At 41.2% G+C, this 27,162-nt stretch overlaps 1 protein-coding gene across 1 annotated transcript in view; it reads left to right on the top strand.

Annotated features, from left to right (window-relative positions):
• GPC4 (glypican 4) overlaps window positions 1–19,670 on the top strand; it is a 106,471-nt gene extending 86,801 nt beyond the window's left edge. The window contains exons 4-9 of the mRNA XM_058536775.1: window positions 9,995–10,160; window positions 15,253–15,383; window positions 15,476–15,622; window positions 16,497–16,633; window positions 17,324–17,499; window positions 17,594–19,670. Coding sequence (XP_058392758.1) covers window positions 9,995–10,160; window positions 15,253–15,383; window positions 15,476–15,622; window positions 16,497–16,633; window positions 17,324–17,499; window positions 17,594–17,796 — 960 coding nt within the window. The 3' untranslated portion in view covers window positions 17,797–19,670. The remainder of the gene's footprint in view (window positions 1–9,994; window positions 10,161–15,252; window positions 15,384–15,475; window positions 15,623–16,496; window positions 16,634–17,323; window positions 17,500–17,593) is intronic.
• Window positions 19,671–27,162: the final 7,492 nt, after the last annotated feature.

Raw genomic sequence — 27,162 nt, 5'->3', positions numbered from 1 at the left:
TAAAAAATGAAATTTGGGGCCAACCCGGTGGCGGAAGTGGTTAAGTGCGCACACCCCGCTGCGGCAGCCCGGGGTTCGCTGGTTCGGATCCCGGGCGTGCACCGAGGCACCGCTTGTTAAGCCATGCTGTGGCTGCATCCCATATAAAGTAGAGGAAGATGGGTACGGATGTTAGCCCAGGGCCAGTCTTCCTCAGCAAAAAAGAGGAGCATTGGCATCAGTTGTTAGCTCAGGACTGGTCTTCCTCACAAAAAAAAAAAAAATGAAATTTGAAGACCTTTCCACCTCTATCCTTCCATGACTTGATACCAGTGAAGAAATAGAATAGTTTGGGACAAAGACTGATCTTAGAGTTGTTACCTTGAAGCCTTCAAAGGAAAAGCCAAATTTTAGTCCATTGCTAGAAATTCTGGAGACATAAGGACAGCAGCTTCTACTTCGGCCATTTGGTTGTTTTGAGGACTGAAAGAGTGGTCAAAGTAAAAACTGGACAGTGATACAAACACTAAAATATCAATCAGATTGCCTATCAGAGAGTTCATTTAGAGTTAGGGTGACCATATAATTTATTGTCCAAACTTAGATGCTTATTGTCCAAACCAGGAGGTGCTTATTAACAATCATACCCAAACAACATGTGTCATTAATTTTTAATAAGCAACCAGGACTGTGCTGGACAGACTGGGGTTCATGGTCAGCATAGTTAGAGAGAAAACTTACATTCACCAGAGTGAAGATAAAGATTCTAAAGAATTGTGTATTATAAAAATTAGGTGCTTGTAGAATATTTCATATTAGAATTGGGTGATATAAGGATTAGTTGATTGGTTGCATTCATTATTACAGTTTTGTTTGTTCTCTCTCTCATCTCCAGGCCATAACTGTCAGGAGACAATTCTTCCCAGCATGTTTTTGTTCACTTCTTTTCCTCCTGATATTTTCATTGCAAATTGCAAAAATTTGTTGGGGCGTATGAGGGTGGGTAGGAGCAAGTGGGGCGATGATGCTTATAATTAAAGGAATAATCTGATTCCTGAACTTCTGCCAACCTCAGCAACTATTATTAATCTTGGAGACGCTCATGTCAGAGTCCCTAAACAATGCACAGTTAATCCAGATCAAAGTTATTTACATTGTAGTTCGCCCAACACATTTGCCCTCCTTCCACAAGTCCTTGTGTTTATCCTAATCTGAATAGGCAGAAAGGCACTGCTGTGTGGTTTGAATGTATCTGTGTGTGTGCATGTATGTGCTGAAGAGGAAGGCAAGGAGTAGAAAACCTTTTGCAAGTGTTTGAAAAGTGGTTTCTTTCCATTAATCATCTCCCCTTCTTTTGAATGGATTCTTGGGAGGAAGGACCAGGCTGACAAAAGCCTTCCTTGGTATTAGCCTCACTTTGATGGGAGCCCTTAGAGAACTGAGATTCCAGAACCCCCAGCTTAGAGTGGAGGGCAGTGGATGAAACAAGGAAGTGATTTAGAGACAATTCATTGGAGGTTAGAAGATTGAGGGCTAGAAGGCTTACCATGATCCACATCACCCTCCCTCCCAGGGTAGGGAGAAGTAAACAAGTGTGGCTTCCCTATGTTGCATTCTTCTTGACATGGTTCTCAGAATTAACTATAGGAAATCAATAAGATTGACTTTTATGTTTAAGATTCACACACCCTGACCTATGCAATAAAGAGTATGTGACCCAAAATGAAATAGTCACAATCAATTTCTGATGTTGCTTTTGGTATGAATTTTTTTTTCAAAGCAAGAAAGAGATTTCCTGTGTACCTTAGTATTGTTAAGTTGTTTGAGTACTTTCTAAATATAACCCTAAAATTTTTTTAGAATCGATCTCTGTTCTTTATTCATTGTATTCTCATATCTACCTAAGAGATATTTGCGTAGTTATGAGAACACAATGAATACAAGCTATAGGGTTTAATTTACTTTGAGTGCCAATTGTTTAGTTGAAAATATTGTTTTATAACTACTTTTAAAAATGTTGTGTTTATAATTGGCAACTTTTTAAAATAATGTTTTACTTCACTGCTGAGCTTCTTCCAGACTTAAGGATTGACTTGAAATCAAACCCTTCAGTGAAGTCGGATTATATTATCTAAATTACATAGGAAGATACTCAGGCATCAAATCAGTTTCTAAAAGTGCTAAAACACAGATTATGTAAAAATCTATCATCTATGTAATGTTTCTCTTTAGAAGCACGCAAGGAATACTTGCACATTTGAGGAAATATTCGTTACCTTAATTTTGGGAGTAAAACTACCAGTTAAACAGATTTTAAATTTAAGGTACAGTGTCTGGGGAAGACAATAAATGATCTGTCTATTAAAAACATATTTCAGATTGAACATGTTAAAAAATCTACATTTGATTAATAAAATAAGGAAGCTTCTCTACCAGTTTGGGTACCCAAGCAATGTTCCTTCATATGGATTCCCACCCTGCCAACCGCTGTCCAAGTGCAGTTTACACGTGGGACTAGAGCAACCCACGAAATAAAAATTCCTTCTTTTGATGTCCGGTAGAATTAATTACCTTGGGCCTGAACGAGACCTTTCAGAGTGGAGAATATATTTCCTAATTAAAGAGAGCCACCTGACTCACTTCATCTACAAAGAGGTCTTTAAAGTCAGATATGAAAAGCATCATGGTCTTGGAGCTAGTTCTTGCATACTTAATTCAGAGATATTCCCACTTTCTCTTCATGGGCGGATGCCTTGCTTTTCCAGTTTACTTTTGCAACAAAAGGGATGTGGTTATACGTTGAGCAATGGTTTGATTTTCACTAAGCCTTTTAAAGGCCATTAACACCAGCAAGCTTAACTTACTTCAAGAGAAAGTCACTTCTTAGTTGAAGTATACTTGCCTTGCTTCAGTTTTTCTGGGCCCAAGCATCCAGTGATTTCAGCTTATTCCATTGAGCTTTACAATTCAAACTTCAGAAAAGTCCTTTAATTAGTAACAGATGGCTCAAGAATACCCTGGTGCTATACATCTTTGTATTACTTATTCCATCTTTACTTGTCACGGTTCATGATACATTTCTTGCTTACCTGCTTGTAGCAGCAGTTTTGCCTGGAAGGGTGAAGTTGTGGTCTTTCAGAAATGCACAAGTGGTTACATGCACCATGAAAATTAATAGCTCCTATGCCAAAGAGAGTTGCATTCTCATGGTTTCAATTAACACTGACATAATGGGACTATGTCTATACCCCCCCGACTCCAAACTACAGAAACTATAATTAGAAATCGGTGCCTTACCATTGCGATGTCTAAATGACTGTCCTGCCTTGAAAACAGTTTCCATTGCTACCCTTCATTTCTGTCTATTCACAATGCCCCAACACCTACAAGAGTATTACACAAATTATTTTGCCATTTCCCTCAATCAGTATAAATGTAAACTTAAAAATGGTCAATATGGAAAGCTTTTAAGAAGCAAAATGTAGACATTTATTCAACCCTTAATATTGTTTTTCACTCACAACCTTAAAGACTAGAATTGCAAAGAAGATGATGGGACTCTAGGTATAGTGGAGGCAGAGATGGGGATGGTAGGAGTGTGGGAAGTGTCAAGGACTGAATAAATTGAGATCACATACTCTCAAAACAAAAATAGAGCCCTCTACAAGGGGGTTAATACAATGATTCTTTGACTTACAGGTCATAACTGAGTCTAATAATTTAAAACAAAACAAAACATACTTTCAAGTATTTATGCAGCTTCAATTTTATCTACAATGTATCTACAACTATTCCTCAATGAATCCTAGTTTATTCCATATATTTCGTTATGACTTTAAAATTCTATCATCAGGGAAATAGTTAGGAACGTCTCATCCTCCTTTCTTCTGCGTGTGCGCATTGAATTCAAGACGAGTTAGGAAGTTGTTGAATAAACTCATCACATCTCACGGCATGTTTAGCTTCCCTATCTCTTTCTTTTACCATAATTTTGGGAAATATTTCCTGTTATTTTTATTGGGTGCTTATGTTACCAAACAACAGATAAAATCGAGACCTTTTCCGTTTGTTTGGTACTATTGGCTGTGCAGAAAAAAAATGTTGCTGCGAATGTACGTTAGGAACTGGAATAAACTAAAAGGAAATGTGTTTCTAACTTCAGTGCAGCATGTTGACTGCCATCTCTGTGTAATGTGGCTTAAGGCTCATTCTGAATTACTGAAATCAAATCCAGGCTGCATGAAGAGTTCTGCTCCAGCATTTTTCTTTTTTTAGGGTGCTTGCAGTAGTTTTTAATGTGGTGTTTGGAAAAAGCAGGTTATTTGGTAGAAAATCTCAATCTATATTAAAAGAGTCTTGGCAGAGAAGGAGACTTTTCTGCAAAGGCTTTTTATAGCAGAAATGGCATGAAGATGTAATGTATATCATGAGGAAGGCAGGAATGAGTATTTTTAAGAGTCTTTATAAATTAAAGAGGAAATGAGGATTCTTCCAACCACTGACTTTTACCATGAAACATAGACTAGCTCCTAAAATCTAAATTCTAAGGCGCTCCCTAGAGTTACCTTAACATTTACAAAGACCTTGGTCAGTCTTGAAGGATTTTATAAGACTTGGAAATTGGCTATTAATGTACTGTCGTTATGGATCAATAACTCAGATTGATTTTGATTTGAGTTAATAGAGAGGTATTGAGTCTAGATGATGTTCCCTTTCTATCATACTGGCCCCCAAAAGTAAACAAACCACTTCATTATTACATAAATAATGTCAAAACCTTTTTCTTATATAAATAATGTGAACACAAGGTGTTCCAGTAGAAATTGATAATCTCTGCTACCTTTAGCTGTAGTTCTTTCAAAATGTTAAAATTTTGGTAAAATACTTATTGTTTTCTGTTTCGTTCAAGTGAACTCTTTTCTCTCCATGTCCAGCAGTGTTTAATTGAACCTTTGAATTCTTTGTGAGCAGAGGCTGGTGAGTGATATATGTATTTCTCACCCCTATAGCATCTTGAACTGTTCTAAGGATATAGCGTTGGCTGAATAGTCGTTGTTTATTAAACAATATGTCGTCTCATCCAAGTGTCTAGTCAAATATGGTTCCATGTAGAACAGTTGCATCCTATCTTGCCCTCCAACATAAAAACTGGTTAATTTGGTCAGTAAATTTGAAAACTGCTAATTCTCACTAGAGAACATCCAGCCCCATCGCTGAGTGTTCACTGTGTATGGATACCTTGGACTAGGTCTGGGAGCTCTGGAGAAGGACCATCCTCATGTGCTGCCCTCAAGGTTCCTACAGTCTATTAACACATCAAGGAAGTCAAGTGTACCTTCTCTAGAAGCAAACTGCGTGATTCAAATCTTGGCCATTTACTGGAACATCTTGTGTGAATCCTTTAATCTCATTGGCCCTTTGCTTCTCATCTGTGAAATGAAATGATAATACTCATCTCATATGATTATTTTGAGGCTTAAATGAGTTAATACATGTACTTAGAACAGAGCCTGGCACATAGTACTCTATATCATAGAAATCAATAGAATCCAATAAAAGCTATCAGTAGAAAAGTAATTCTGACATAGAACAAAATATTTTTCTCTTGAATCTCGACATCAAGACCTTCATGGTCATGAAACCATAGAAACTAAATAAGCATTTTCTTTGAGACCATTAATCCATTCTTTGTGTTAGTGGTTCAAAGGGAAAAGGGAGGAGTGTACAGTTTTCCTTTTCCTGTTCTTTCTCAGAATCATTTTGAGAATTAACTATTTAATCTCTAAGAGATGTCTGAAAAATGTGACTTGTATAAAAGCAATCATAACCCTCACTGCAACTACTACCTCAGCCCCAGGGATTCCGGAAGTCACTGATATCTGGGCTCAATGATCCTTCTAACCAGAAGGAAAACACATCAATGTTAGTCAAGAGCTGTGACCCAAAGAAACAAACAGATTGATCATCATAAGTGGCATGCCATGCCATAGAGAATCAATACATGCCTGAGGATTAAAGGAATACCTTGGAGTATGGTTACCCCTTATGTTAATCCCCATGTGGTGGCATCTACCACTTGGTCTTGGGTCTTCTGGAGTAAATCTACTTCAGTAAATAAACTTTTGGGGGACTCAAGAGAAGTAATTGATTTTGAGTGTTACAAGAGAGTAGAATGTGAATGAACTTGAATTTCTTTTCAAAATTAGTAAATCTGCAGAACAAAGTATGACTTAGTCCACTATTACATTTGCTTAGGGGTGAAAGGTTTGCCCCTGGTATGGTGGCGAGGCCATTGAAAGCTTGTGAAGGATCACTCACCAGGGCCGGATATATCACGACAACATGACAGCAAGAGCCACGACTAGATCAAGCAGATGCTAGGCTTTCACCAGAAACTCCACAAGAGAGTTCAAATTCAAGTACTACATGCTGTTTGGCTTTTTCTTCCCAGTGGCAATGGTACCCCATTGGCTCTTTTACTGACTTACATGGCTTCTTACCAAGAACCCCTTGAAGATTCCAAAAGAGAGGCAGCCATTTTGTTTATCCACTGGGGTAGTCCAAAGTGAGAAGCTAGAGCTGGTCCTTGGCACTCTGGATTCACCATCCTGAGCGTGGTCAGGTTGGAGACCCAAAACCTGGGGAGTGGTCACATTATTGGCACTTCCTCTGGGGGAATGAGCATTGTTTCTTTAGGTTGCATGACTGTTTTAAAACCCCTCTTTATACTAGGGCCTCATCCCACACAAGGGGTTTGTTTCAGGTTCTGAATTCCCTTCATGTGTGGTGGTCTGATTAGTGGTTGTGAGACGAAAGACAGATTTTCTCTAACTTTAGTGTTTCATACGTCCTTTCTCATCCCAGTTTTCTTATAATTTCCCCATGTCTCTTTTCAGTTCTGGTACTATTTAGTGTTTCCCTAGCATGTTATAACCGAGTTCCTTGTGATCATTTTTAGTAGTTAAACAACAAATCATATGCAGAGCCTGAGCCAGTACTTAGCCAAAGAATGAAATGGAAAAAAACCCACCAAACCCAGCTTCATAATCTTCCTTTAATAAACTACTGTGTCATTTAGTTTGGTCTCTGTTTTTAAAATTTGAGCCTCCATCAACTTGTTTTAAGACAGTACTACCATGTCTACTGCATAAATGATTTGACTTAAAATTGAATTAAGACTACAGTGGACCACTTCCTAGAGTTAAAAAAGAAAAGGAATAGGAAAGGACTTCTTTAAAAAAAAATGTTTCTCAAATATAACTACTGAGTTTAAAATTTTTGCTTTCTTCCTAAAGGCCTCTATACCGTTTTGGAATTTCTTTGTGTTTTCTAGAACAGGTTCCATATTCTAACATGGAAATTTCTCCTTGCCTTGCTACCTAATCACATACATTCTAGAATAATCCCTGGCACATAGTAGGTGCTCAGTAACTATTGATATTTTAGCATTCTACATTTCTTCTTACTAGGGCATTGTTTCTTCTTAAGCATAATATTCAACAAATGCCACTTCTATTCCATGATTTTTCATAGGTATTTGCATAATAACTCTTTACCTCCCTAAAATCCAGCCATTTAGCAGTCTCACCAATGTGGAACCTAACTAAAAATGAAAAAGAAAACAACCAATGCCTAAGATTAGAGTTTCATGTATTCTGTTTAAGAAGGCAGGGAAACATGATATATCTGGGAAATCTTTTCATCACAAATGTTTGATAAGGTACAGTACTAGAATCAAATGTAGCAGGGTGACTGTCAGCAAGTCGATTAATCTCTTTGGCTTTGGTTGTCTTATCTCTTAAATGTGAAGGCTGTACTCAGTGATCTCTAAGGCCCCTCCCAACTCAAAGACTTCCATGATCCTATAATTCTCTGGCCATCTCCTCTCTCTAGTCCTGTTTGCTCATCTGTAAAATGAGAGGGTAGACAAGTATCAAAGTCCTAACTATCTGTGAGTTCAAAGGAATGCACTTTGAGCTATCCAGAAAATCTAGCTATCCAAAATGGTCATTCCTCCAGGGTATTGGTTAGCCAAGATTTCACTGTACATTTATACATAGTTAAAAGGAAGAATTTGGTGCCTAGGAAAACATTTGGGACTGGTTAAAGGTGTGGAAAAGTCCTAATTCTTCATAGGGAATGTTGACTTTAGTGTATACAATTACCATCTTGTTGTTGGATATTCCCCCTCCCCCCCCTTTTAGGCTAGGGTTCTGTTTGAGATAAGAGGGTGTGTGTGTGTGTGTGTGTGTGTGTGTACATCAGATCGGAGCCTAATACTGTTAAGTTTTTCTCCTGACAAAACTAATCCCCTGTTCCTGTTCCAAAGGGTACTGTTGGTAAGTGGTATCCAAAGTCACACTCCAGAGCAGGTGCCCTGCTGGACTGCCCTGCACCTCAGCATCTGTTCCCTGCGGTGGTATCTGCTTTCAAAAGTCTCTGTTTGCAGAACTGGTTGGTAGTGATAGAGAGGAATGCACTAATCCTCTGATATTGACTCCAAAAGAGGAGGGTGGGGCAGAGAGATTGAGAAGACAGGAACTGTTGATTAGCTACCAGCATGTGACACCTAGCCATGATCCTTTCTAAGCATTGATGGAAATGAGTGGCAGGATGGAATCAGCTCTTCTGTGCCGCAAAGAGTTTCACCTCATAGAAGTTGAAAGATGAAACCAAGCCTCATTTCTCTGCCAAGGACAGCCAGCGCAGTCTGAATTCAATACTGCTCTCATCCTTGTCACTTCTCTTCCTCATGAACTTTTAGTAGCCCCCTGTGTCCCGCCACATGGTGTCTTGGTTTCTGCCTGGTGTCTAAGCCCCTTTAAATTCTGGCCCCACACACACTCCTAGGCATCCAACCTTATTTCCCACAATTCCTCGACCCTATTCTAAGATGCCATGATATGCTCAGTACATTCTCTTACAGTTTTTGTTCATTTCATTCTCCCTAACTGGGATGTTCTGCCTTCATTTAACCACTTAAATCCAATCTCTTCTTCAAAATTTAACCGAAGTCTCCCCTCTTCCATCAAGTGTTCCCTGACCATTCCATGCTTTACTGCTCCTAAGCCTTGGAAGGTCTTCACATAACCCTAAATTTAAATTTATTCATATTCTTTCCTGTAGATTGCACCAATTTTCCCTTCTGCACCGCTATTGGCACAGAATGGAGTACACACTAGGTACTTTTCTTTTCTTTTTTTTTTTTGTGAGGAAGATCAGCCCTGAGCTAACATCCGCGCCAATCCTCCTCTTTTTGCTGAGGAAGACTGGCCCTGGGCTAACATCTGTGCCCATCGTCCTCCACTTCATATGGGACGCCGCCACAGCATGGCCTGACAAGCGGTGCATCGGTGCGCGCCAGGGATCCAAACCTGGGCCACCAGCGGCGGAGTGCACGCACTTAACGGCTACGCCACCGGGCGGGCCCCCGCCCAGGTACCCTTCTAAACCCTGAATGGAGGGTGAAGTTTCAAAGGGCAGTCTTGTAGTCAATGTGTTTGAAAAGAAGATGTGCTAGTGTTCCAGTCTGGCAAAGACAAACACAGTGATGGTAGAAGCCATAGCAGGCCATGTGTGATGGGCAAGTCAAGGTAGCCTCTGCTACTGTGTCTCATGGCTAATCCAGGAAATTTATTTGTGAAAGGACTTTGAAATAATTGAGCCGTTTAAAATGAGTGAGAGTGAAAGTGTGTGAGACAGACAGAGATTGAGAGACGGGGTGGGGGATGGAGGAAGAATGGGAGTTTATAGGGTGGGAGACACATGCAACTTGGTTATTTAAGGTCATGCAGTGTTCATCCCTGTCCCCCACCCCTTCTTCTCAGCACACACCCTTCCTTTATCTAATCTTATTGAATTCACCTCTTCAGGAAGTCGGCCAGGCCTGCTAAATGTGATCTCGTCACAACTCATTCTTAAGTTAAATTCATGGCCAAGCCTTCAACGTCAACTTGATAGACTTGTTTCTGGGTCTATCTTCACCCTACCATTATCTTTTTCTTCTCCCAATCAGGTAAATCCCACAGCCCAGTGTACCCACGCCCTGTTGAAGATGATCTACTGCTCCCACTGCCAGGGGCTCGTGACTGTGAAGCCGTGTTACAACTACTGCTCGAACATCATGAGAGGCTGTTTGGCCAACCAAGGGGATCTCGATTTTGAGTGGAACAATTTCATAGGTGAGTAAGCAATTATGTATTTGTGTCACTGGAGCTAGCTCCGCTTCCAGCCACAAGGAATGGTGTAATTGTCAGCTATGAGATTTCTGTTCGTTGTTTAGTGTTTGCCAGAGTTCTAACTGTACTCAGAGTTCAGACCATTTTATAAGTAAATGTTCCCTTGAACTAATGGCGGCATTTCTGAAGACATTAGACACAGTGAATACCAAGTTTTAGTAAGAAGAAAGTGACTTTTTGATATTTCTCCCCTAAAGGTCAGCTTTAGTTATGCATCATAGGCTTGTATCTGTGTCAATGCTGGAGTACAGCCCTCACTGAGTTGTGAAAGTGGCTTTTAAAATGTTACATGTGTTACACTGCAACCTGATCTTCTGCAAACTGGCTGAATACTCGCTGGATATCTGGATCAGGTGAAATCTGATTGTGGAAAATTAAGGATTCTGTTTCTGTGGAGGATTGAACAATAACAGACTACTCTAGTAAGAATAGAAGGACTTTTGTCCTGATAATTTTAGAGATAAGTGTTCTCGCGTTTACCTTCAATGTAGAAAACCATTACTGGAACCCAGACAGCAACGTGAGTGAAGTGACCGGTTTCTGAGAGGGTTAATTATGATTTTGTGGGACAGGACAAATTACGGATAATTTAAATGTCCAATGATCAACTCCTTTGATGTCTCCTTAATGCATATGTTAGTCCTGAAACATCAGTGACAGTGTTAGATCTCCTGATGCTGAGTGCTAGCGGGGCCACGCACACGTAACAACAGCTCACAAAAACAAACTCAGATTTTTTTACTATCCCCCACTCACATTTGCATAATTGCAGAATTTGAGTGTCTTTATAATATAAGCACCTGTTTTTCAGTTATTCGTTTGCATCATGGGAACATGTATGCAATTTGCTGGCTTTTTTTTTGATTGGGGGATTGGAGTTGGGGAATGCTTTTTAGTTTGCATGAGAGCTAATTACCGTATTAACTCTGTTTGAAAGTGCATCAATAAATTGGCTCCAACAGATTCTTGAGAACACTGACACAGGAAGAAAAAAAGATGTGAATATTAAGCACCTCAGCACAATTGTAGCCTAAATAGCTCAAAGCTAGAAGACCTGAAAAAATCTTCTAAACACAGAAAAGCAGAATGTCATGAAAGGGAAGGCGTAAGAACAGCAAAGACACACATGCGCAAATGGCACATCATGCCCAGAATGAAGCCGTGGGAGAAATTGTTGCTTTAAAATATTTCCCATGGAAATAAAAGCTCATGGCATTTTGAGATCTAAAGTTGATGTTTTTTCTTTCTCTCTTTTTTTAATCCCACTCTCAACCCGACACCCAAATGTCAAGTTTGTAATTCACTTTTGCTAAATTCATTTAAAAATAAAGCTTTACCCTCTAACATCTAATGCACTAGTTCTCTGGACAAAAAAATGTGTGATGACAGTGATCTAGCTTTGCTAACTTTTCTACAGACGCATCAGGAATCAAGTGCCGAGGGGCATGTCCCTTGCACTAGTCTGTTATTCTAACGTGTCTGGCAGAAACTGTAGCTCATATCCTTGTACTAAAATACAAATTCTTCTACATATTTTTCCAAGAGTTTGCAAGTCCATATGAAATTAAAACCATACTCTGGCTTGCTTAATTAATGTTTTCAACCAGGTACTCTAAAACAAGGAAAACTTAAGTTGCTGTTATTATTCTTATTATGTGTTTTAAAAATTACATGTGTTACCTTTCAAGAAACAAAATTAAACCGAAGTGGAAATTGATAGGATTTCTGAATCAGTTTTCCTGTTTTCTGAATCAATTTTCCTGTTATTTTAAGTGATGCTTTTTGGAGGGATGAGGCATATAATTGTATCTAAACTTCATTTTTAATGGGTGTTATATTTTTATTTCTAACACTCTGATATAAGAGGCCAAGAGTAATAGACATTGTTAATCTCCCGTGCTTTTTCATGAATTTTCACAAGGGTTTAATTAATTTGCTCTGTGGTTGTAGAATTCAGTCCTAATTTACATGCCTCTGCTATAAGTTTTTTTTTTTTTTTTTTTTTTTCTTAGCAAGGAATTTTTCTTTCTCCTTTAAATGACTGCAGTTAATGAATGGTCATGGGCACCCCCCGCCCCACACTTCTTTAAATCAGATCTTGAGGTTAAGTCGGGAAACTGCCTTTTGTTCTTCCAGTCAGATTGTGAGTCTGACGATGTGGGTTTCTGATTATTGGCGGCACAGTACAAAAGGAATCACTTTCCCTAGTGAGAAGGAGATCCTTTGTTCCTGCGGTGGGGGTAGGGGCTCAATGCTAATATCTTGAGCACTGAAATCCTGCAGTTGGACTAGACCCTTTAAGAAACTAAGGATGGGGCCGGCCTGGTGGCGCAAGTGGTTAAGTGCGCGCGCTCCGCTGCAGCGGCCCAGGGTTCGCAGGTTCGGATCCCGGGCGCGCACCAATGTGCCGCTTGGCAAGCCATGCTGTGGTGGCGTCCCATATAAAGTGGAGGAAGATGGGGATGGATCTTAGCCCAGGGTCAGTCTTCCTCAGCAAAAAGAAAGAATAATTAAAAAAGCAAATAAACAGAGAGACTAAGGATGAGTTTTCCAAATCTGCCTTCTTGCTGCCATGCCCTCCCTTTCCTCTCTTTAACTGCATCTATTAAAGTGTTATCAACCTTTATCATCAAGGTAGATCCAAATAGTTGGAACACCTTGGACTTGGTTTTGTAAGAGATTAGTTACATGAAACCTTCAGTTTGAAAAATAAACCAAATACCACCACCCCCCGAAAGTCAGTTTCTGAAGAATCATAAATTATGCTTAGGTGCAACTTATTCTCCATCCCAGACTGTAATTTTGTTAAACATTCATTTGACTCATAGCCAACCTTATTAATGTCACATGTTGCTGACAGCAGGAATTTAGTATTGGAGTATCGGGATTGCTTGCAGGGACACCAGCCAGTTCCTGACAGGAGGCAAGAGCCGGTCAGATATCCAGTGAACAAGAGACCTGTGGCCTAGATCAACCAGAAGAAAACCAAACACCAAACCAACCATCTTTGGATTTCTCTTGGGGCTTCTAATCAGGGCTGGCTGCTTTTACGCAAGAACTCAACTGATAGTCAATCATGCCTTCCTCCAGGGGTCAGAGGCAGCTTGGGCTCCTAGGCTGCAGGCTACAGGCGGAATGCGGCCTCATTCGCATTCTTCAGCCGTGCAACACACAACGCCATGGCACCGGCCCCAACAAAGGCCCGGCTTCCTTCTCCATTCCCAGGCCCTTGTGTATGCCAGCCGCTGGCTCAGAGTTTACAAAGACGCCCAAAAGCTAGAAGAATTGGGGTTTATGTTTCCTTTCAGTCTTTCACAAACACATTAGTGATCTGGCCTTTCCTCGCCACTAGGGGAATAAGTAGTTACAAAATGTGCTGGGGTTTTTTGTTTGTTTGTTTGTTTTAACCTCTGCGTTTTGGATGTTTATTATCTGTCTATTCATAATATTTTTATTTGGAGCATGCTGTGACTTCTCAGCTGTGAAGGAATGTGCTTTCTGTACGTGGCAGCCCTGATGCTTTGACAACGATGAACACATTTAAGTTTTGCTCCGCTTGTTTACAAAAGTCTCCTTTTGCTAACACATCAAAAGCATTTTTCCTCTCCTCCAGTACAATGGTATATTCATGCTGGCAGCCTTTACTTAGAGGTTGGAAGCGTCACTTTATTGGCGCTTACCACAATGCAATCTGAAACTTCATTTGCTATTACTTTTTAAAAAAATTGCATTTCATGGAAATCTATTTGTGGTTTGTGACATCGGAATTGTAGTTTAGAGAAATGACCTTGTGCTTGAAAATATTGTGTTGCATTTGTTCTAGGTGGAAGGTGAAAGGTTGATGACCACATTTGATTTCATTGATATGCTGATACTGCGATTCCTTTCCACTAGAAAGCTTAGGTAGAAGTTCTGCTGTGGCCTGCAGCCTTCTTTGACAAGGACACACCATCTTCTGGAAACTAGCCCTTCGTTCTAGCAGCTGTCCTTGAACTTCCTGAGGGCTGTGGATAATGTGGGCCTAACTGTCATTTTCCTGCCATGCTTTAAGCGCTGTGGTGTAAAGGGGAGAGGACAAGTTGAAAAGCTCCCTGCTTGTCATGAATGAAGCATCCTTTTTCTCATTTGGAGATTACATTTCCAGTTTCTTCTAATTTTGCACAATAAGTATCAGGCAAAAATGCTGAATCTCATAATCCCAACAAATATGTATGGTAAGAAAACAAGTAAAGCATATTTTAAGAGATTCGATGTGTACTAAAAAACTCTAGACTCCTCCACAATGTAAAAGTGACTTGCAGAGTAATCAATGACGATACACACACTGTGAGCACATGGTTTCTGTGTACTGTGTCTTGTGTTGTCTTTTCACTAGGATAAAGAGGTCCATGCTTTGCTTTTAAAATAAATCAAGGCCCTTATATTTGAAGTAGGAAGTTTATCTTAATGCAAAAATTGCATTTTTCAAAATTTCATTATTTGAAAAGTCATTAGAATTCCTAGGAACACACTTTCATTTGTATTTTCCAACTGTGCACTCAAGGATCTGAAAGGGTTTCATTAAAAAATGAAAGAAGAGAATTGGTATGCCAGGATTTTAATTGATTTATGTTTTTGACTCTTGTAAATGGAACCTGAAATGAAAAGATCCCAGGAAGTCTGGGAGAACTGGCATGTTATTCTGCCTCCAGCCTTAAGTTTGTCAGCTGGGAGCTAGCTCAGAGCCTTACAGTTACAGCCACTGACATACGAAGGAAGAATCAGTGTAATAGAAGATTCCTGATTGGGTTTCCTTGCTGTGGAATAAAGCATTCACCTGGCCACTTCACACTTTAGAGAGCTCACAATACTTAGTGACTAAATGCAGTTTGGTGTAATAGAAATAGACACAAAAACATGAATTAATTATGATGCGTGCCATCCCCCCTACCCCCCACAGGAAACAAAGACAGTAAAATAATCAGACTGATTACCTAAGGCTGAACTAATGGTTTACTTTTTGTGCTGTATTGTTCTTCCCCAAACCTCATGTTAGATGCCATGCTGATGGTGGCGGAGAGGCTAGAGGGTCCTTTCAACATTGAATCAGTCATTGATCCCATCGATGTGAAGATTTCTGACGCTATTATGAACATGCAGGAAAATAGTGTGCAAGTGTCTCAGAAGGTAATGAAGGCAGGATACTGGAAAGGAGAGCTGGAACCCCCTTCAGCTTGTGATGTGACTTCCCTAACATGACCACGCTTGCTCCAATGCAGGTTTTCCAAGGATGTGGACCCCCCAAGCCCCTCCCAGCTGGACGAATTTCCCGTTCCATCTCCGAAAGTGCCTTCAGTGCTCGCTTCAGACCATATCACCCCGAGGAACGCCCGACCACAGCGGCTGGCACTAGTTTGGACCGACTGGTGAGCACTTTGGCAGGAATGGCCAAGTTTAATGACAAAGAACTGAAAACATTTGCTCAAAATGCATTTCTAGTTGGAGCGCTTACAAGTATGGGTCTTTCAGGTGAAACTTCGAGCAAATTGCATGTGGAAGTCAGTAAATCTGCCTTTCTCATCTTCTAGCTCAGAAAGTTCGTATGTAGTCTAGGAAATGTGATGCAGTCAGTGTGATCTCAAAACCTCCCTTTTGTTTCACCATGTATTTACTAAGCGTCACTGCTAGTTACAGGAAGGCTCAGAGGAATAAGACAGGTCCTTGTTGTCAAAAAGCCCCAACAAAGAGAGAGAAGCAGACGTCCCGGCCTACTAACTAAGGTGGTGTCTAGTAAATGGTAGGATGGGAGGAGGAGAAGAAAATAGAAGCGAACTGCTTTATACACAGCAACGTGCCAAATACAGTGGGAGGAGCAACATAGAAGAGGGAGCCTGAGGTGGCAGGGGTGGGTGGGGAGGGAGCACAATGACAGGCAGGTTTCAGAGTGGATGATATATAAGCTTGATCCTCATCAGTATAAAAGCCTTGCGAGAAGAGACTGTCTCTCACATCATTGTATCTCTAGGACACGGACCCTGGTGGGCCTGAGATGGTGGTTATAATGAAGGGTAGAGTGGACAATGGATCTAGCCAGCTCCTTCAGAGCATTTCAACTAGTAATTCATTTGAGTGGTTTTCTATTTCTAAGTATAAATTTGATCTGCATTTTTCTCTTGTGACTAAAGTGGAAAATGAATTGCATATCACTCTGGAGATACTTGAGAAATGAGCAAAAGACGCATCTATAAGGTAGTTTTGTGTTGTTTTACAGAGGTCTCCTTTTTTTTTTCTTTTAATTAGGTTACTGACGTCAAGGAGAAACTGAAGCAGGCCAAGAAGTTCTGGTCCTCTCTTCCTAGCAACGTTTGCAATGATGAGAGGATGGCTGCAGGAAATGGCAACGAGGATGACTGCTGGAATGGAAAAGGCAAAAGCAGGTTAGCCTCCCCTGAGTGGACGTGCAATCCCGCCCTTCCCACATGCCTGAGGACCCTTCAGGGAGGGTTTGCTGAGGTGTCAATTGAGGCATCATGAAGCAATTCCCGGTAGGTAGCAACAACATGGGAGGCTTCTAGACATTCTTAGGAATGGGGTTTGCTGTAGAAGTATTAAGAAGGCAGCTAGCTACTTGTAAAGAGTACTGGGGCAAAAGTTTGTGATAATAATGTTCTGGAATTAAGGCTGCAACCAGGGATCAAGCTGTTCCAATAGTGTCATTTTTAAAATATTTAATACCTGTGGTTCTTTGCCTAATGGCCTGGCCTCATAAAGCGCCATTTCTCAAAAGGTCTCGTTCTCTTATTTGATGATGCCCTGTCCCCCTCCCCTCCCCTCCCCCCCCACCCCCCACCCCCCCTACTCACACTCAGTAACTTAGATAAGTACCCACTCTATCGGCACTTTACTCTGACCCTCTGCAAAAGGGGTAGCTTTCCAAAAGGTCACAGTCAAATTAAGAAACAAGATGTATACCCAGGAAAAGGAGAAATTAGGGTTCACTAGAAATGGAAGAACTTCCAGTTAATTGCACTCAGTGCAAATACTAGAATCTAGGCAGAAATGTTTGATGATCCTCTGTAGCTTTTTCTTTTACTGATAATCTTAGTGGGGGTCATTTCTCATTTCAGATACCTGTTTGCAGTGACAGGAAATGGATTAGCCAACCAGGGCAATAATCCGGAGGTCCAGGTTGACACCAGCAAACCAGACATACTGATCCTTCGTCAAATCATGGCTCTAAGAGTTATGACCAGTAAAATGAAGAATGCTTACAATGGGAATGATGTGGACTTCTTTGATATCAGTAAGCATTTGTGGTTCTGAAGGACAAATTGTTCTGTGTGCCTTGTGACAAGAACAAGCAGAATGAAATCTCTATTCCATTTCTTTGAAAATAGGTGATGAAAGCAGTGGAGAAGGAAGTGGAAGCGGATGTGAGTATCAGCAGTGCCCTTCGGAGTTTGAGTATAACGCCACTGACCACTCTGGGAAGAATGCCAATGATAAAGCCGGCAGCGCTGGTGCCCATACTGGGGCACAGCCCTACCTCCTCACTGTCTTCTGCATCTTGTTCCTGGTTATGCAGAGAGAGTGGAGATAATTCTCAATCTTAGAGAAAAAGTGTTCATCATCAAAAAGTTAAAAAGGCACCGGTTATCACTTTTATACCATCCTAGTGACTTTGCTTTTTAAATGAATGGACAACGATGTACAGTTTTTACTATGTGGCCACTGGTTTAAAAAATACTGACTTTGTGTTTTCATTCAGTTTTGTGGGAAAAAGGGGCTTGTACGTAAAGTCAGTTCCTGCTCCCCCAGACTCGTGTTACACGTGGCTAACAGTGTAGGTACAGAACTGTAGTTAGTTGTGCATTTGTGATTTTATCACTCTCTTGTTTGTTTGTTTGTTTGTTTGTTTCTTTGTGGGGGTTTTTTCCTTCAATTATGAGCTCACCTTGTTTCTTACAAGAAAACCAGGGTCTTTTCTTGGCATGTAACATGTACGTATTTCTGAAATATTAAATAGCTGTACAGAAGCAGGTTTTATTTATCATGTTATCTTATTAAAAGAAAAAGCCCGACAAGCAGTAAAATTTCCATTTATACCTGTTGTTTTAGTTGCCTTATCTGGAGAGAAGTGGAGGTAACTTTTTTTTATTATTATTATTATTAAGTTAGGGCAGAATGTGAAGGCACGGGGGCCTTCTGAGCCACTTGTCAGGTTGTATGGAAGCATCAGTACAAGAAGCAAGTTATGCTTCCTTTAGAGCTGCTGACTGGAAGAGACTGCAGACTACCCATTTTGGTCGAGTTGAATTGCATAAACTAAGATCATATATGGGTCCATTCCTTGAGCCTGCTTATACTTAAAATGTAACCCATTTAGAAGAAGATTCTTGATACATTCTCCCTCGAAAGATATAAGGCATTCAGAATGTCCCAGTTATCACATGTTCATACTTAGTTTTGGGGGCGGGTTTTTTTTGTTTGTTTTTATCCCGGCAAGTTAGCAAGCCAATGTGTGCTGGTCTTCGTGTCCACGCTGACCCTCTTTCAATTGGTATCCCAATGTCAGAAATAAGTGACCAACAATGTCTTTTGGTCCCCCTTGTTACAGTGTTCCAGATTTCAAGCCCAGCCATAGAGAGGGAGCTATCTGGAGGCTAGCCAGAACTGGGGTAGAGCCTGGGCTCAGGGAGTAGCTGTCAACACTCAAGCAAAGTTTTTGTCTGTGCATGTGTATTTACATTTGTTTTGGGATCCCAGTTGTTTTAAAGCAATTCTGAAGTGTCTTATTTGAGTCTTTTTCTTGCCCAGCCCCCTCTGATCAGAAAGGCAAAGGACTTGCAGTGGTGCAGCTGTGTGCTAGCTACCCTATCAGCCAAGAAGCCCACTTGGGGAGATCTGGGTGTCCGGAGTTTTTTCGTGTGTTGTTGTTGTTGTTTTGGGGGGAGGTATGTAGAGCTGAGAAGGCTACATTTTAGCAGTGACCCTTAGCCACATGGGTGAACTGGCAAAAGCCATATCTGTTGTCCCAGGCCAAAGACTAACAACTGCCTTGGCCCCTTAGGAACCCCTTCCTTGTGTCCTTACCAAATGACAGCTCATAAAACTATGAGAATGTAACAGGTCACTTTCAAAGGAGTTCTCAACAGTCTTCAGAAAGAATAATTCTGCAAGTCTCTTCCTGCTTTAGACAGCCATTAAGATCCCAATTCTACAGAAGCTAAAACCCACAGAGAGGTTGTTTGTGTTATTGTTCAATCTTCAGTTGTAAGAGTAATTCTCTATTTTTATATTGAAACATAAGTACTTGATAGCTCAGGGTCTACATTTCATTCAACTTTTTACACCAAATTCTGCAGAATGGTCAAAATGGAATATTGGGGGCTGTTGTAAACAGAGGCTTAATTTTATTAGAAGTAGCCAGTTATTTATTAAAGCATGATGTTAATAAAATAGGCATATTCTGGCTGGTGTGTATAAGTGGTTTTTTTTTAAAAAAACAAATCAGGGGACATAAAATTGAAAAGGCGCTCCATTTATGTATGAGGAAAAATGGATTGTAAATAGCTAAGCTGCCTTGTGAGAATTTGGAAAATGTGCTGATACTTAGTAACTACCTCAGTTGTGAGGAATTTCCTTTTTAGCTTAGACTGCTATTACTTTGACTTGGTAGAAATGAATGTGGTCTCCAAAATGTGGCTCAAAGAGTTATCCCCATAGACCTTGTTAGATTGTTTTTAATTTAGAACCTTGAACTCTGCCCAGCTGTTTTCTTTCAGTCAAGTTCTCTAAACCAATAACATTTTCCGAATTAAATATTCTCGAAGGTTCTTCTGGACTCTTACTGATTTGTTTTCTTTCTTTGAATTTTCTCCTGTTACCCTTTTATTATTTAAATTGTCTCTTGCTTTTGAACTTGAACTAGGAAATAAACAAATCATAGCTTTTTCCTTTCAGATCTGACTGGATAACTCTTGGCTTCTAATCAGCTGGCAGACTCACACCCCCCCCCCCCACCTCCCTAAAAAGAAAATAAAGGCAAGTTGAATATTTTAAAACCTTAAGAGTTCAGAGTATGAGGTAGAATAAAAGCTTTTTTGGGAAACCTAACTTTTCCAAAGATTCAGTTAATAGCATGTGAAGGGTTCGTGTTTTACAAAGTCATTTATAAACTATTTTTCTTTCAAACACTTCACCCACTTTGTACCTTAAGAAAAAACATTTTACGACTCTTAGATTTATATTTTATTTCAAAAATAGCCAGTAATTAGCACCTATTATTTTGATAAAAGAAAAAGTACAAAGAAGTAACTTGAATTTTTAAACTTGAGTTTCTGAGTGTTAGAAACCTAACGGTTTACATGAAATAAAATTTATCCTTTGTGATTACAGAACCGAAATAAAAATAGATGTAGATGGTGCTACACAAAATTCTACTTCTACTTCTGTGTTGGCAGAATCTGTCTATTTGCGCAGCTAAAGGGTAGTAAGTTAATAACTACATCTACTACAGGAGGCCTGGGTGTGTCTTTTCACTCAAGAAAATGCCAAACTGCCAAATACGACTGTCTTTTTTGAAATAAGAAAAGAAACACTGAGAAAATTCTTTCAACTTAGAACTTAGTGGGAAAAATATAACTCGGCATTCTGTGATACACTTCACAAATTCAATTTTTACTTTTAAACTACCAATTATTTTCAGCTAAAAATCTCTTTTATATATGTGAAAAATATCTGAAAGATGACATGGTAATATAAGAATTCAAGTCCATCAGTAAGTCAAATACCATGTAATATTTACTTGCCTAATTTAGTTTTTAATTAGATAATATTGACAAGGTTTAAAAAGCAAAACATATATAGAGTGAGTTTCTCTCCCATTCCTGTATCCATCTGCCTAGTTACCCCCACACACTAGGTATACTTATCAGTTATATGTGTATATATCTTCCTCCAAAGTTTCTTTATACATATACAAGCAAATAGGAATAGAGATTTTTCTTTTTCCCTTTTTTTACATGAAAGGTAAATACATATTTACTTTTGTTTACATATTTACATATTATGCCCTATAGTGTCCTATTTTTTTAGGTTAATTTAAAAAGTATTGAGAGGAGGTGTCCCTAAAGATACAGATTCCTATTCTAAAGGTATGGCTTCTAGTGGTATCTCATTTTGGATTTTTACTGCATTTTGGCCAAGATTAATCTAGGTAATTTTTTGAAAACCAAACATTGAATTGAACGAGGAACAGTTTGGCAATATGGTGCTATAATCCTGAATGCACAATTAAGATGCTCTCTGTTCGTGTTGAGGTTCATTTTTGGTAGTTTGTTTCCATATCATCGCTAGTGAAGAAGACATTGGCCAAAGCAGCTGGGAAGATCCTCTTAGAACACAGCACATGAGTACCACTGTTAATGCTTGGGAATGGTTCAAAGGAAATGTGCCCTGGAATTTGCTCATATTCTATTAGAATAAAGAACTCTTAATATTTTCTGAAGCCCAAATGCCTTGAAGCAGCATCAACCACCACACAGGATAGAGATGAAAGTATTAGGAAAATATATAACTAGATCTTGGTTACTGCATGAATTATCTGCCCATTGGTCAAGAAGTCATTAGAATAGGTAAATAGTTGTCCAAGTTCAGTTTTCATGTAAGGTTGAATTTTTAGTCATCAATGTTTGAAGAGACTTCTAAATTCAGCATTAATCAGCAAAATCTACAGAAATCCATTTCTCTGCACGAGTGTCCACATGTGGAATTAAATGCACGTTTTACTCTACTTTTGACATTTCTTAAAGAAATGTTAGGAATTCTGGAAAAAAGCACAGGATTGTTGGAAAGAAAAAAAAGATTTTCATGCATCAGTCCTACCAGGTAAAAGCTAATGAAAGGTGACAGATAGGGTTAAAGACTAAAGATAAAGCACATGTGTGATGACCCAAGATGCTTTTCAAAAGGGTTTTATGGTCTTGTTCTCTGGGCTTTGGGGAAGTTTTGCAACACCTGCCTTGCTGCTCCGTGTTATTGTGTTTCTTAGATGATAGAGTTTGAAGACGTGTGTGTGTGTGTGTGTGTGTGTGTGTGTGTGTGTGTGTATACATGATCATACCTACACACAGATTTGTTTTGTGTATTTTCAAACACTTAATCCCAAGTAGACCTTACTCTGCCGCTATGGACTGCCTTCCCCCTGCTGTCAGTGGTGTGGGCTTGGGAAATGCAGACTTAATTTAACAATAGCCTAAGGGAGACATAATTAGGAAGGTAAGTCTCCTGCCAAGAAAAAGAAATACATGCACATATAAAATGCATTCCAGATAGCATTTCTGAGATTTACTGCTGCCTGGGATTTGCCTTACTGCATCACCATTGCTAACCTGAAGCTGACTGTAGCCCACTGTTCTTGGTAATGCACTCACTGCATGGGGCAGTTGGTGCCAGGTTGGCCACAAAGAAAGAATCTGGTCAGTGGGTGATTCCCTGAACACGCATTAGGATCTCAACCCTCTTTCACTGCTTTTGCCTTTAAAAGTCTTTAGTGCCCCTGCTCTCACTTCTTTTTTAAAATGTCATAAAAAATTGTTACTCTGCTATTTCAGTTCTGAATACTTTGCAACGAGCTCTGGCGGCAGCAGTGAACAGTTATTTGGACATATTTACTGTGAAAAGAAAGTCGTTATTTGCTGTTTATTCACCTGTAATATCCCAACTGAGCAGTGAGGCGGGACCAACCTGTGTGCCTGGCACTAAGGCTAGGCCATGTTGGTTATGTCACACAATCCTGCAGGGTCGAAGTTGCTCCATTTTGCAGATGTGTGAAAGGACTCAGGTTAGGTAACTTGTCCATAGGGGTGACAGGGAAGAAATGCAAGAAACAGATTTGGAACCAAAGTTGGTCTGCCACCAGAGCCTGTCTATTTCAAGTGCTACTTGTCCTTTGATTATCCTTTTTCCCAAACGTCATCTGAATCATCAGGAAGGGATGGGCCTTGTCAGGCTTGCTACAAATAGAGCTGTCCTGGCCCTGCAGAAGGGCCAGGTTTTTTAAAAGTCATGACAGACACCAGTGGCTCGGCTGACCGAAGTACAGGTGAAGGAGTCAAAGACCACCCGGAGACAAAATCTTGGTGATGAAAGATTTTCTAACCTCACAACAGTGGCTCCTTGCTCAGTGAACTTTAAAGCAGAAAGAGCTTGGATGATAATGCGTAGGGTTCATGTGGCCTCTATGTTCTAGTTCTGGAAGAACCGACATTAAGTCATGTGGTCCTGTCCATCCTCTCCAGGACAGCCTCATATGATCTTGTGTGAAAGGGCTCTGGGGTTGCCCTGGCAGCTGCATTGTTGGGAAGGGTCAACTTGCTGAACACTTAAGCAAACACAATCTGTTGAGAAAAGTACCATGGTTTACCTAGGGAAAATTCATACTTGCTTAATCAGCTAGAGCTTTATGAGGAAGTAAATGCATCTTGGGATAAATGGGGCCCAGTGAATATAATCTGGGTTTCTTTTTTTTTTCTGTGAGGAAGATCGGCCCTGTGCTAGCTAACATCTGACAATCCTCTTTTTTTTTTTTTTTTTTTGCTGAGGAAGACTGGCCCTGGGCTAACATCCATGCCCATCTTCTTCTACTTTATATGGGATGCCGCCACAGCATGGCTTGCCAAGCGGCGCGTCAGTGCACACCCAGGATCCGAACTGGCGAACCCTGGGCTGCTGCAGCGGAGCACGCGTGCTTAACCGCTTGCGCCACCGGGCCGGCTCCTGATCTGGGCTTCTTAAAGAGTCCTCGACAACATTCTACCTTAAAAATTACACGAGGGTTGGAGATTGGACACGCAGAAACAAGATAACAGGCACCACACAAGATGGGGAGTATAACAATAGGTTTTTCCTGCTGGACTGGTCTTGATGCACATAAGAAAAGACAACATCTAAAGACAACCTGTGCTTTAGGGACAAGAGATTTTGACTTGCCATTTCCTAGCCAGTGAAGGAACCTGGGAGCTTTCATTGGTTGTTTTCTCAACATATGTTGCAGCATGCCCATGAGACAGTACATGCTGGAAAAAAAAATGGAAAAGTCCTGAACTAGGAGCACTCAGACTCTAGTGTTTGACCTTAACCTTGATATAAGGTCCGTAGAGAAACAGCTAAGATCAGCAGGGACTGAGGGCTTGGCCTCCAAATGAAAGCCAAGTGATGCCTCACTAGTCCACAAAGGGAGGAGCTGAGAGGCAATGTAACAAACCTATGGAATCAGGGGCTGTGGGAAGGGTGAATTCCTAGAACTAAAGGCAAACTGCCCCCTTAGAATGAGCAAATGATGCGTTTTGAACAAAGAAGAGTTCTGCCCTACTCAGTGAGTAGTGACTCAGGTAATTGGTTAAACCAAAGATGCTGTAGGCTGATGGTGACCGGCTGATGATGAACAAAATCTGTGGACTCAAGAGGTGGAGCAGAGTGATATGGGAGAGGGAGGCAGCATCTGAGGTGGCTGTCAGAGGTTGGTATTACTCTTCAACTGCCCCTCGGACATTGGTCCACACACAAGTCGGGGCTGGATGGACCCTTATATGCCCCACATTGCATAATTTAAACAAGTTCCCTTTTGGAGACTATAATTTATGTCCATCCAAAGAATTTGAAGGTCCTTTCCGGATTGAAACAGACTCCAAAGATGAAGTACCTAGAGAGGCCAGTCCTTGGTTAGCAGAGATCTCTAATGGCAGTCACTCTGGCTCTAGATGTGCGGGCCTTCAAAACCACATGAAATTTGAGGCAGTAATATGATTTATGACAGATCTGACCTTGGGCTCTGCATGGGAGGAAAAGAGGAAGGATGTAAGTAAGATAAGGTCCTCATCCTCAGGAAGCTCCTAATTCCACTGGGGAGACAAGGCTCACCCAGGAAACATGCCAGTGAATAGATAAGATCTTAGATGTTTAGCAGGTCAAGGGAGAGCAGTGCACACTGCAATGGTAGGGTGACTTCCTGGGGGATGCCGGGCTCTAGCTGGGTTTAACGGAAGGGGAGGAGAGGGAAATCTCTTGTGAGCTCCTAGTGGGCAGGGCCCAACATTGGTTCTTAGTACTCTGGGTTCTATAGGTTGCCTCACACACTCAGTAAAGTACTGACTGGTTTGAAATTCCAGGAGTAAGGGCCGGGAGCTGGGATGAAATGTGGTCTGGGGATGGTAGTGAGATAAGTGTGGGTAGTGAGGGGGCAGTAAGGACATGTGTCTGAAAAACAGAGGCAATGAGTTTGCTAGTAGAGGACTAGGGAAGGGCGGGATCTGAGTATGAAGCCCTCAAAAGCCAGGCAAGCCAGGCAATTTAAAATTCAAGTGGGCATGATCTAATGCAAATTCTTGAATAGGACTTGGCGTGATGCCTAGGGTGTATAAAGAAGATGAACTAAGAAGTATGTGGCATGGGTTGTATGGGGTTGTCCTTGGACTGGACCGTTTGCTCAGCACTGTGCTGTGCAACCCAAAGGGTTTCAGCTCCCTTCACACCCCATATGCTGTAGCCTCCCCCAGACTATCTTGATTTGGAGCTTTCTGGTGAAGACAACTCAGTTTCACACAAGGGGTACCTTTTGGCCGTAAGGCTCAGAATGCAGTAAGACACGTTAAAAGTGGCCCTTCCAGCCTCCCCCACCCCATCAGACCCTTGAGTTCTGGCCAGCCATATGCACATGTCTTCTCCGTTTTGTCAAGCATTGCTTCCAGCTCAACGGCACAGCCCTGCCCCCACAGGCATTCCAGGCTCTCAGGCATCTTATGCCACTCCATTCTGCTCTGGCCTCCTGGCTCTGTAGAAAAGCTCAGACAAGGATCCCTGGAGTCTGGTTCCCTAGACACCATCCTACAGGGAGCTGGGACTGCAGGGGAGTTGGAAAACCTCTTCAAGCATTAGGCAGCTAGCTAGTGGGACGAGTGGGCCCAATATATATCAGGTTAAGGAGGAGCCACTCTGATGAGGGGGGTGGGAGGGGCAGAGCCCTACCTGCTTTCCACCTGTCATCCCAGGTGGCTTATGTCATGTTACCTCTTGGGTGACTTAGATCACAGTTTGAAAACGACAAAGCAGCTGCTTGACTTCTTTCTGGGCTTTTCTCTTAAATGAGGTGCCCTGCCCTGTCTACTACACAGGGTGATTGTGAGGAAATCCTGGGAAGATGCACACACCGGGACTTTGGGAGCTGGAAAACACAATTGTGTTCCAAGGTAGAGAGTGCCTTTCTAGGGGACTAGGGTGCCAGGAGCTGCTCCATCACAGGGCTTTGCCCAGAGCAGTGGCTGGCTATTTTACAATGCCTTGCTCACCAGGTTCCATGGCCACTTAGGCTCCTGGATGAGGGATGACTGCATTTCTGAGGCCTGGCCGCTGAGCCCCACCTCTGGCAGTGGGCACAGGTTGGAGCCTGGGCAGGAAGGAGCTCCAGCTGCAGGGACTCTGAGATGGACCCTGGCCCCATCTTCACTCTGGCGCCCTCTCTGTGGGCTATGCACTGTACCCATTTAGAATGGAGCTGGTCTGCAAAGGGGATGTCACTGTATACCCGCCATTGCCAAGTGATAGCAGGAAGGCTGCATTTAGATCAAAGCCTTATGGCTGAGGTTTTATAGAAAATGAACAGATGGGGGTTAAAGCCTGGTTCTTCATGGCAAGAAAAGATTCTAAGTCTCTAGTAATGACATATTCTGATTTAAAGGTTCAAAACAGGAGAAGCTCCAAATGGTCCCTTTACCCTGACCTTTCACTATCCTCCATCCCTAAAACACACCTCTTTCTACTCCTCTGCCATTGCCGCTAGGGGAGAAGATTTCCACACACTAAACTCTTTCCTAGGAGGCAGGCAGGCCACTCAGGTGAGCACCTCTCCATCCTCTTGATTGCCCATCCCCCCACCCCACCTACCACACCTCTCTCCCCAGTTTCCCAC

This window comes from Diceros bicornis, chromosome X, assembly GCF_020826845.1.
Source record: "Diceros bicornis minor isolate mBicDic1 chromosome X, mDicBic1.mat.cur, whole genome shotgun sequence".
Taxonomy (NCBI): Eukaryota; Metazoa; Chordata; class Mammalia; order Perissodactyla; family Rhinocerotidae; genus Diceros; species Diceros bicornis.
This window is presented reverse-complemented; position numbering and strand designations above follow the sequence as displayed.